At 42.4% G+C, this 12,077-nt stretch overlaps 1 protein-coding gene across 5 annotated transcripts in view; it reads left to right on the top strand.

Moving 5' to 3' along the window:
* The window catches only part of PPP2R3C (protein phosphatase 2 regulatory subunit B''gamma), a 37,108-nt gene extending 27,127 nt beyond the window's left edge, over window positions 1-9,981 (top strand). For all 5 annotated transcript variants that reach the window (XM_014347543.5, XM_055097474.2, XM_063596188.1 and 2 more), the window contains 4 exons: window positions 292-428; window positions 4,270-4,407; window positions 7,458-7,517; window positions 9,675-9,981. In XM_014347543.5, coding sequence (XP_014203029.2) covers window positions 292-428; window positions 4,270-4,407; window positions 7,458-7,517; window positions 9,675-9,863 — 524 coding nt within the window. In that variant the 3' untranslated portion in view covers window positions 9,864-9,981. The remainder of the gene's footprint in view (window positions 1-291; window positions 429-4,269; window positions 4,408-7,457; window positions 7,518-9,674) is intronic.
* The last annotated feature ends 2,096 nt before the right edge of the window (window positions 9,982-12,077 follow it).

Raw genomic sequence — 12,077 nt, 5'->3', positions numbered from 1 at the left:
ACCTAGGAATGTTTAAAAAGACTGCAAACTGGAAACAAATAATGATGTAAGTGAAACAGCCCAGAGACTATGGCCTTCATGATGGGTTTTTTTGGCTGTTTCTAGCCCAAGGGTTTTTCTGATCAAGATTGCAAAGGTAGCTGATAGTATTACACATAGGCCACTACCCTAATCATAACATGAATAGTTTGAAAATCAAAATATTAACCAAGAAAAAACTTTTTGTTAGTCTATTCTTCTGGTTAAAATTTTATTGTGGTCATACGTGTCTTTATTATTTTTCTTCCCAAGGCCAGTACTTGAATCTTGATAAAGATCACAATGGCATGCTCAGTAAAGAAGAACTCTCACGCTATGGAACAGCTACCATGACCAATGTCTTCTTAGACCGTGTTTTCCAGGAGTGTCTCACTTATGATGGAGAAATGGTAGTAGTTTAAATCTGCTGCTAAGTTTTAAAAGTTTAGGCTCCCAGAGTTTCCACAAACCCTTTTCTTGATGTAATACAGCCCTTTTTTTTTTGAGACAGAGTCTTGCTCTGTCGCCTAGGCTAGAGTGCAGTGGTGTGATCTCAGCTCAATGCAACCTCCACTTCCTAGGTTCAAGTGATTCTCCTGCCTCAGCCTCCGGAGTAGCTGGGATTATGGGTGCATACCACCGCATCCAGCTAATTTTTGTACTTTTGGGAGAGATGGGGTTTCACCAGGTTGGCCAGGCTGGTCTTGAACTCCTGACCTCAGGTGATCTGCCTCCCAAAGTGCTGGGATTACAGGCGTGAGCCACCACACTCGGCCCAGCATTATTTATATCACTGTGTAACAGTGTCTTTAAAATGTGTAAACTGATCAAATTACTTGAGATTCAGAGTCTTTGGTCTTAACGTAAATTAAAACATCTGCATTATGGCCTCAGGGCAAATAGAAAAGCTTATTTTGTTCATTTCATTGTCAGTGCACCTACTATACAGTAGTGCATTCTAGTTTTTTTTTTTTTTAAAAAAAAGCTGAGGCCAGGCTTGGTAGCTTATGGTTATAATCCCAGCGCTTTGGGAGGCCAAGGCCACAGAACCACTTAAGGCCAGTCGTTCAAAACTAGCCTGAGCAATACAGCGAGACTGTCTCTACAAAAAATAAAAAAATTACTTGGGCATGGATGGAATGTGCCTGTAGTATAGCTACTCGGGAGGCTGAGGCAGGAGGATTGCTTGGCCTGAGGAATTTGAGGCTGCAGTGAGCTATGATGAGGCCACTGCACTCCAGTCTGGGCAGTAGAGTGAGACCATGTCTCTTAAAAGCTGAAACATTAGTAAATTATTCTGGCTATTTTCATTTAGATAGTTCCGTCATTAAATTACCAGGTCAAATGTAGTAACACATATGCCATGATTTAATTCTGAGAATCAGGTTGTATTAGTCTCTAGAAGTGGCTATATGAACAGCTGAAGATAACATGCACTTGTCTTTTTATTAGGACAATGCAAAATACTTGAGAAGGAAAATTCTAAACAGCATTTTAAAATCACCATTTTTGCTGCTAAAAACATGGGTTAAGAATCTGATAACTTTGGGAGGCCGAGGCGGGTGGATCACAAGGTCAGGAGATTGAGACCATCCTGGCTAACACGGTGAAACCCCGTCTCTACTAAAAATACAAAAAATTAGCTGGGCGCGGTGACGGGCACCTGTAGTCCCAGCTACTCCAGAGGCTGAGGCAGGAGAATGGTGTAATGGTGTGAACCCGGGAGGCGGAGCTTGCAGTAAGCCGAGATGGCGCCACTGCACTCCAGCCTGGGCAACTGAGCGAGACTCCGTCTCAAAAAAAAAAAAAGAATCTGATAAATTTCCCAAACCAGTTATGCTTAAAAAATAGTCATATTGTCATGAGAATGGGGGTCTTACATTTATCATTTAGCTTCAATAGCAGTTTGCTAAATAACACCATTAGTAACAACAAAAGAAAAGAGGGGAAAAGGCACAGAAAATTTACTTTGTAACTCCCACAGCTGTAAACAATAGACAGTGAGGAGCTTATATTATTAATATAATGATTCCTGATGAATAGAGAAAATCAGGCTACAACTATGGATGAAGTCAGATCACAATCTGCATTCTTTAACTCTTTAGTGCTATTTATGCAGAAAGGAACTTTTCTAAGAATATAAAATTGTTATCTAAGTGAGAACCTCCCAATTACTACTTTTTACCATTAAAAAAAAAAATCTGAGTATCCTGTTTTTTTGTTTTGTTTTGTTGTTTTTGTTTTTGTTTTAGATGGAGTCTCCCTCTGTCGCCCAGGCTGGAGTGCAGTGGCGCGATCTCGGCTCACTGCAAGCTCCGCCTCCCGGGTTCACGCCATTCTCCTGCCTCAGCCTCCCGAGTAGCTGGGACTACAGGCGCCCGCCACCACGCCTGGCTAATTTTTTTTTGTATTTTTAGTAGAGACGGAGTTTCACCGTGTTAGCCAGTATGGTCTCGATCTCTTGACCTTCTGATCTGCCCGCCTCGGCCCCCCAAAGTGCGTATCCTGTTTTTATAGGGAAGGCTTTCTGTTCTCTTCATGTCTTTCTGGCCTTTCCATTTTGCCTTTTTATGGATGAGAACAGTGTCAGCTCACTGTAAAATGTCTGGCAATCTCAAGACAGCTTCTTATTGGAAATCTGAATTAAAAATTTTAAACAATATTTTAAAATAGCAATTTAAATATACTGTTCTGAGACTGGGCACGGTGGCTCACACCTGTAATCCTAGCATTTTGGGAGGCCAAGGTGGGTGGATCACCTGAGGTCGGGAGTTTTGAGACCAGCCTGACCAACTTGGAGAAACTGCTTCTCTACTAAAAATACAAAATTAGCCAGGCGTGGTGGTGCATGCCTGTAATCCCAGATACTCAGGAGGCTGAGGCAGGAGAATGACTTGAACCCGGGAGGCAGAGGTTGTGGTGAGCCAAGATCGCGCCATTGCACTCCAGCCTGGGCAACAAGAGCGAAACTCCATCTCAAAAAAAAAATACTGTTCTGTTCATTCCAGATAAAAAATTTGTTTTTCAAAATAACTGCACTGAAATGAAGTTATAAGTTTATAGCTTAGTCATCTGTTTCAAAAGTTTGAAGCAGGATGCAGTAGTTCATCCCTCTAGTCCCAGCACTTTGGGAGGCCGAGGCCAGATGATTGCTTGAGCCCAGGAGTTTGAGACTAGCATGGGTAATACAGGAAAACCCCATCTCTACAAAGAATTTAAAAAATTAGCCAAGTGTGATGGCGTGCACCTGTAGTCTCAGCTGCCTCGGAGGCTGTAGTGGGAAGATTGCTTGAGCCTGGGAGATCAAGGTTGCAGTGAACTATGATTGTACCACTGCACTCCAGCCTGGTTGATAAAGTGAGACCCTGTCTCAAAAACAAGAATAATGAAAGAAAATTATAGTTTAACACAGCAAATCTCTCATAAAAAAATGAACTAGGGCTGGGCACAGTGGTGCATGCCTATAATCCCAGCACTTTGGGAGGCCGGGGCAGGCGGGTCACTTGAGGTCAGGAGTTTGAGACCAGCTTAGGTAACATGGAAAATCCTGTCTCTACTAAAAATATAAAAATTAGCTGGGCATAGTGGTGTGCACCTGTATTCCCAGCTACTTGGGAGGCTGAGACAGGAGAATCACTTGAACCTGGGAGGCAGAGGTTTCAGTGAGCTGAGATTGCACCACTGCACTCCAGCCTGGGCAATAGAGCAAGACTCCGTCTCAAAAAAATAAATAAATAAAAAAGAACTATGTCCTCAAAACTGTCCTGTGTAGATTATATATAGAATTCCTATGGCTGGGCACGGTGGCTCATGCCTATAATCCCAGCACTTTGGGAGGCTGAGGCGGGCGGATCACCTGAGGTCGGGAGTTCGAGACCAGCCTGACCAACATGGAGAAACCCCATCTCTACTAAAAATACAGAATTAGCCAGGCATGGTGGCACATGCCTGTAATCCCAGCTACTCCGGAGGCTGAGGCAGGAGAATTGCTTGAACCCGGGAGGTGGAGGTTGTGGTGAGCCGAGATTGTGCCATTGCAACTCCAGCCTGGGCAACGAGAGTGAAACTCTGTCTCGAAAAAAATTTCCTAGAAACCAATATTAAGTATATAAATGGATTTCTCATTTCATAACTTAGGGAAAAAATTAAATTTGCCACCTTTGATTGCAAAATAGCTTCAAATCATAAGATATTCACTTGAAAGTTAATTTCAACTAAGGCCTCTAATGAACATTATTTTCTGTTCTGTAGGACTATAAGACCTACTTGGACTTTGTCCTTGCATTAGAAAACAGAAAGGAACCTGCAGCTCTACAATATATTTTCAAACTGCTTGATATTGAGAACAAAGGATACCTGAATGTCTTTTCACTTAATTATTTCTTTAGGGTAAGTCTCATTTGCGTAAGTGAGTCATTGTTCCTTAAGATATATCATTTTGTTGCTGCCGGTGCAGTGGCTCACGCCTGTAATCCCAGCACTTTGGGAGGCCGAGGCAGGTGGATCACAAGGTCAGGAGATAGAGACCATCCTGGCTAACATGGTGAAACCCCGTCTCTACTAAAAATACAAAAAATTAGCCAGGTGTGGTGGTGGGTGCCTGTAGTACCAGCTATTTGGGAGGCTGAGGCAGGAGAATGGCATGAACCCGGGAGGCAGAGTTTGCAGTGAGCCGAGATTGTGCCACTGCACTCCAGCCTGGGCGACAGAGCGAGACTCCGTCTCAAAAAAAAAAAATTGTGAGATGCAGCAAAAGCAGTGGCTAGAGGGAAATTTATAGTATTGAATGGATATACTGGAAAATGTTAAAGATCTAAAATCAGCATCTACTTTAGGAAATTAGAAAAAGAAGAGCAAATTAAAGATATATCATTTGGTTTAAATTAAATATTTAGTAACCATTTTACCTAACTCATGATTTTTATTTATTTTTTTCTTTTTTTGAGAAAGGGTCTGGCTCTGTCGCCCAGGCTGCAGTGGCATGATCATAGCTCGCCGCAACCTCCAACTCCTGGGCTCAGGCAGTCTTCCCACTCAGCCTCCCCAATAACTGGGTCCACACGCCTGTAATCCCAGCTACTTGGGAGGCTGAGGCAGGAGAATCACTTGAACCCAGGAGGCGGAGGTTGCAGTGAGCTGAAATCGCGTCACTGCATTCTAGCTTGGGCAGCAAAGCAACACTCGGTCTCAAAAAAAAAAAAAAAAAAAAAAACTACAACTACCAAAGTCTATAAAAATTTCTGTGGAAAGGAGCTACCTTTTCTGAACTGCTTAGCATCTTACAAGTTTTTCATCACAAGTATAGAATTTATCACATATTTGTATTTCCAATGGTAGTACAGCCCCTGACGTGTATTTACATATTTTTATTTTACATCTAGTCAAATCAGCTTTCACTCAGTTATATTTTTTTAAGTAGGAAAGAAAACTAAAAACTTGATTTCTTTCTGAAATCTGTTATGTAAATGCTTTTATTAAATTTAAAAATCGGCCGGGTTGCGGTGGCTCATGCCTGTAATCCCAGCACTTTGGGAGGCCAGGGTGGGCGGATCACAAGGTCAGGAGATCAAAACCATCCTCACTAACATGGTGAAACCCCATCTCTACTAAAAATGCAAAAAAATCAGCCAGGCGTGGTGGCGGGCGCCTGTAGTCCCAGCTACTCGGGAGGCTGAGGCAGGAGAATGGCATGAACCCAGGAGGCAGAGCTTGCAGTGAGCCGAGATTGCGCCACTGCACTGCAGCCTGAGTAACAGAGCGAGAATGAGTCTCAAAAAGAAAAAAAAAATTTAAAAATCATACCCCAGGCATGGTGGCTCACACCTGTAATCCCAGCACTTAGGGAAGCTGAGGCAGGAGGTTCACTTGAGCACAGGAGTTTGAGACCAGCCTGGGCAACACAGGGAAACCCCAACTTCTACAAAAAATTTAAAAAATTAGCTGGGTGTAGTGGTCACATGCCTGTGGTCCCGGTTACTGGGGAGGCTGTGCCCAGCCAGTTGTAGATACTTTTATTTGCTATGTTGAAATAAATAAACCATGAAAATAATTTTTAGGCCAGGCGTGGTCGCTCATGCTTCTAATCCCAGCACGTTGGGAGGCCAGGGAAGGAGGGTTGCTTGAGCCCAGGAGTTGGGAAACCAGCCTGGGCAACATAGGGAGACTCCATCTCTACAAAAAAATTAAAAATTAGCTGGGTGTGGTGGCACATGCCTGCAGTCCCAGCTACTTGAGAGGCTAAGGTGGGAAGATCACTAGAGTCCGGGAGGTCAAGGCTGCAGTGATCCATGATTTGCCACTGCACTACGGCCTGAATGACAGAGTAAGACCCTATCTCTAAAAATAAAAATTTAAAAAACTGAATGCTATATGGGCTTATATCAGCGGCTCATCTGAGAAAATAAATACCAACCCATCATAGGAATGCCCCTACTTTAGACAAACCTATTAAGTAAAAATCCAGTCTTAAGAAAATAAATGTATTTGAAATTAAACACTGCTCTTTTTCATAAAGATTTCTTTACAGTATTTTCTACTCTTAGAATATTAAATTGTTTTAAAAATACTTTAAAAATATTTCATATAGGCATTTTGTCAAAGCTTATTTAGGCTTGGTTATATGGGATAAGGTAAAAAGTGTCCAATGCTGAGCCCTATAATCCTGGGCTGTTCATAGGGCGTTTGGACATCACTATCCTAATGATAAAGCTGGGTCTGGATGATTCACTCTAGATCATACCATCTATTACTATATTAACAGAGCGTGTACTCAGATTCTTACCTACTTCAAAGGGATTCCTTTATGGATACTCTGATTATTAGTGGTAACAGAGTAGGCATCAGGAACAAAGTTGACTATTCACCAAGAATTTGAAACTTCACATTTCCAGTGAATAATGCTCACCTGAAGTATTTTGTATTCCTACTGGATGACAGCAGTTTCTTCATTTTTTTGTTAAAGTTTATGAAAAGGAAGAGTTTTGGGAGGTCTACCTCCATTTCTTGTATTACGTAGAAAGCAAAGTGTAGGGTAGGAAGGGAGACAGTAGATTGGGGATCTTAAGAGAATAGTGAAGGCAGGAATAACATTCATGGAAAATGAGAGGAGCAGATCAGAGTAATTGTGAGGCCATGCTGAGGGCCTGTTTGAGGTTGGAGAACATTCCTATGTAGAAGCAGCAATCCGTAATCTTTTTATTTTTTTTCCTGAAGTTCTCAATAGTTATAGGTCTAAAAAGGTCAATACACTAATCGAGAATTTAGGTTTTGCTCACTGATGTGGAATAAGGTCAAGAAAGCTAAGAAGATTGGCAAGAGAGAGAATGATGAGGTTTGTGGTCTGATAGGAAAGGAAGTATAAGTAGAAAGGGGTTGTAGGGCAAAAGAGGGATGTTGTGTATTTCATTTTTTATTTACAGATTTATTTCTATTAAATACAGGCCATACAGGAACTAATGAAAATCCATGGACAAGATCCTGTTTCATTTCAAGATGTCAAGGTTATCTTTTCCTTTAATTTACGTATTACCAGATAATTATGAGATAGTCATTTGTATTACATGAAATTTTATATGAAAGCAACTTTTGAATCAAGTGTTTGCTTTTTGTTCTGAACTGATATTTAAATCATTACGAACTGAGACCACATTTGGACTATTTATGTAGTTTATAATTTTAGTATTGTCATCATTATGTTTTCATTGGAAGCATTCATTCATTTTAATTAAGACAGTCAGGGGGCCGGGCTCAGTGGCTCATGCTTGTAATCCCAGCACTTTGGGAGGCTGAGGCAGGCGGATCACCCGAGGTCAGGAGTTCGAGACCAGCCTGGTCAACATGGTGAAACCCCGTCTCTACTAAAAATACAAAAATTAGCTGGGCATGGTGGCGCATGCATGTAATCCCGGCTACTCGGGAGGCTGAGGCAGGAGAATCATTGGAGCCCGGGAGGTGGAGGTTGCAGTGAGCTGAGATTGTGCCACTGCACTCCAGCCTGGGCAACAAGAGTGAAACTCCATCTCAAAAGAAAAAAAAGAAAATTAAGACAGTCAGTACAGTCTATATCCTACGGCAGTCTGTTCAACTGTAAACTGATTTTTTACCTTGGAAACAGTTTTAGTATGCTACCTCAAACAGCCTGTTCACTTTCAGTAATTTTGCTACAAATTTTATTTTACTACAAATTTTGTAGTTATTTTACTACAAAAAGATTAGAAAACATGTACTAATTCCCTGTAAATATCTGTTGTACACTTCATAATATAGAAGGAGGTCTTCTATATGTTCCAGTAAGTTTTAGCAGAATTTAGCTTCTTTTTGGATGTCTAATGCATATCCAGAGAGAACTCCCCTCTCCCATCCTAATAAAATGTTGACATCAACATTGGAAATGAAGCTTTGTCACTATCTCTGAAACATTTAGATGTTTAATTGAGCTGAACGGTTAGCAAAAAAAAATTAAACCAAACCCTTGTTAGCCGGGTGTGGTGGTACACGGCTGTAATCCCAGCTATTAGGGAGGTCAAGACAGGAGAATGGCTTGAACCTGGGAGGCGAAGTTTGCAGCGAGCCAAGATCGCACTACTGCACTCCAGCCTGGGTGACAGAAGGACACTCCATCTCACACACACAAAAAAGAAGGGGCTGGGCACGGTGGCTCACGCCTGTAATCCCAGCACTTTGGGAGGCCAAGGCAGGCGGATCACCTGAGGTCGGGAGTTCAAGACCAGCCTGACCAATATGGAGAAACCCCGTCTCTACTGAAAATACAAAAATTGGCCAGATGTGGTGGCACACGCCTGTAATCCCAACTACTTGGAAGGCTGAGGCAGGAGAATCGCTTGAACCCAGGAGGCAGAGGTTGTGGTAAGCCGAGATCACACCATTGCACTCCAGCCTGGGCAACAAGGGTGAAACTCTGTCTCAAAAAAAACAAGGCTGGGCGCAGTGGCTCACACCTATAATTCCAGCAATTTGGGAGGCCAAAGCAGGCAGATTACTTAACATCAGGAGTTTGAGACCAGCCTGGCCAATATGGTGAAACCCCCATCTCTACTAAAAATACAAAAATTAGCTGGGTGTGGTGGCGTGCACCTATAGTCCCACCTACTCGGGAGGCTGAGGCAGAAGAATCGCTTGAACCCAGGAGGCGGAGGTTGCAATAAGCCAAGATCGCACTACTGCACTCCAGCCTGGATGACAGAGTGAGACTCCATCTCAAAAACAAAACAAAACAACAAAAACAAAAACTACAGACAAAACCTTGTTTCACCAATTAGAAGGCAACAGAAAAATATATAAGAAACTAGTTAACGTGCAGTCCCTGAACACTGCATTAGATAGTTCTGCCACTAATTACCTACGTAGCTGGATTAGGCACTGAGCCTTGGTTTCTTCATCTATAAAACGAAGGATAGCTATCACATAGCTAAGGAGTTATCCAATAAAATTTTGTGGTTGTAGGTAGAGAAAAGGAAACTGCCTGTTAAATGGAAAAGAAAAAAAGTAGAACAAAAAATTAACATAAGCCCAAGTGGCAGCCCTCAATTTTATTCCTCTGTACTTCAGTGGATGCAAACAGCCCTGAATTTTGGATCACTATGTGTGATAGAAATTAAGTGGATCAAATTTCATTGTAGTTTTTTTTTCTCTTGCAGGATGAAATCTTTGACATGGTAAAACCAAAGGATCCTTTGAAAATCTCTCTTCAGGATTTAATCAACAGTAATCAAGGAGACACAGTAACCACCATTCTAATCGATTTGAATGGCTTCTGGACTTACGAGAACAGAGAGGCTCTTGTTGCAAATGACAGTGAAAACTCTGCAGACCTTGATGATACATGATCTCTGAAAGACTAGACTGTCTTGTATTAAGAGATACTTGAATGCTGCATGTAAAGCCTTTAAAGCAAAATCCTCAGAAATGGTCTAAATAAAACACTTGATATGCCTAGAGAACACAGCAAATGTTTTGGTTACTGGAATTTTGGTTGCAATAGTTTAGAAGCAATAGGACCAAATATTGCTTGTTAGGAGGTGGGGTAAGTTCTGGTTCCTTTTAGTTCAAAGATGGGAAGTGTGATTTGCTGTAGGTAGATGATGTTCAGTTTAAATCTGTATAATCTTCAGAGATGAAGTTTCCATGGAATATTTCTGACAGTCATTTAGAATGTGAATATTTGACTGACAGTGCATATATATATACACACAACATGTGTGTGTGTGTGTGTCTATATATATAAAATCTCAAAGATGACAAACTTTCCCATTCATGAGTAGAGCCATTTTATTTCTGGGTTAGGATTAGGATTTTTTTTTTAGGGGGGGTCAAGTGATTCTCCTGCCTCGGCCTCCTGAGTAGCTGGGATTATAGGCGCCTGCCAACACACCTGGCTAATTTTTGTATTTTAGCAGAGACAGGGTTTCACCATGTTGGCCAGGCTGGTCTCAAACTCCTGACCTCAAGTCATCTGCCCGCCTCGGCCTCCCAAAGTACTGGGATTACAGGTGTGAGGCACCACGCCCAGCCTTTTTGTTTTGCGGTTTTTTTTTTTTTTTTTCTCTTGAGACAGTCTCCGTCTGTTGCCCAGGCTGGAGTGCAGTGGCATGATCTCTGCTCACTGCAGCCTCCACCTCCCAGCTTCAAGCGATTCTCCTGCCTCAGCCTCCTAAGCAGCTGGGACTTCAGGTGTGCACCACCATGCCTGGCTAATTTTTGTATTTTTAGTAGAGATGGGGGTCTCGCCATGTTGGCCAGGCTGTTCTCAAACTCCTGACCTCAGGTGATCTGCCTGCCTCGGCCTCCCAAAGTGCTGAGACTATAGCCACCATGATTCACAGTGATACGTGAGCCACGTGCCCAGCCTTGTTCTTTCTTTTAATTGGATGTTTTAATAAAATGTAGTCAAACTAGTATTTTACTTTCATGAAAATCATTGGTATAAAAAACTTGTTGGCCGGGCACAGTGGCTTACGCCTGTAATCCCAGCACTTTGGGAGGCTGAGGTGGGCGGATCACGAGTTCAGGAGATTGAGACCATCCTGGCTAACACAGTGAAACCCCGTCTCTACTAAAAATACAAAAAATTAGCTGGGCATGGTGGAGGGTGCCTGTAGTCCCAGCTACTCAGGAGGCTGAGGCAGGAGAATGGCGTGAACCCGGGAGGCGGAGCTTGCAGTGAGCCAAGATCGAGCCACTGCACTCCAGCCTGGCAACAGAGTGAGACTCCATCTCAAAAAAAAAAAAAAAAAAAAAAAATTGTCTAGTTTTATTAACCAATACCAGAGTTACATTTTACAAAACTTAATTCCAAGCCCGGACAACATGGCAAAACCAAGTCTCTACAAAAAATAAATAAAAAACATTAGCTGGGCATGGTGGTGTGAGCCTGTAGTCCCAGATCCTTATGAGGCTGACAGGGAAGGACTGCTTAAGCCCAGGAGGTCGAGGCTGGAGTGAGCCATGATTGCACTATTGCACTCCAGCCTGGGCAACAGAGTAAGACCCTGTCTCAAACCAAAAAACAAACTTCATTTTGTTAAGGATTTTTGTTAAAGAATTTATGTTAATTCAGGATAAAGACTTCAGTTATACATTACATTTAGTTTTTATGAGATGCTGAAAGATCAGAAGAAGGTAAATATGAACTATGATCCAGAAGGAACTGGAATTCTGTTTTTTTTTTTTTTGGAGACGAGTCTTGCTGTGTCGCCCAGGCTGGAGTACAATGGTGCAAACTCCGTTCACTGCAACCTCCGCCTCCCAGGCTCAAGCGATTCTCCTGCCTCAGCCTCCCGAGCAGCTGGGATTACAAGCACCTGCTACCATGCCCGGCTAATTTTTGTATTTTTAGTAGAAATCCATCTCTACTAATTCACCATGTTGGCCAGGTTGGTCTCGGACTCCTGACCTAGTGATCCGCCCACCTTGGCCTCCCAAAGTGCTGGGACTACAGGCGTGGGCCACCGTGCCCAGCTGGAACTGGAATTCTTAAAGGGACTGAAAAGGAGATAGGAAAAAGTGAGTGAAAGAGGCTTAAAGTAAGACAAACCATGGAA

The sequence above is a fragment of the Pan paniscus genome, chromosome 15, assembly GCF_029289425.2.
Source record: "Pan paniscus chromosome 15, NHGRI_mPanPan1-v2.0_pri, whole genome shotgun sequence".
NCBI classification, from domain to species: Eukaryota; Metazoa; Chordata; class Mammalia; order Primates; family Hominidae; genus Pan; species Pan paniscus.
Note: the sequence above shows the minus strand (reverse complement) of the source record. Positions and strands in the feature narration are given on the sequence as shown.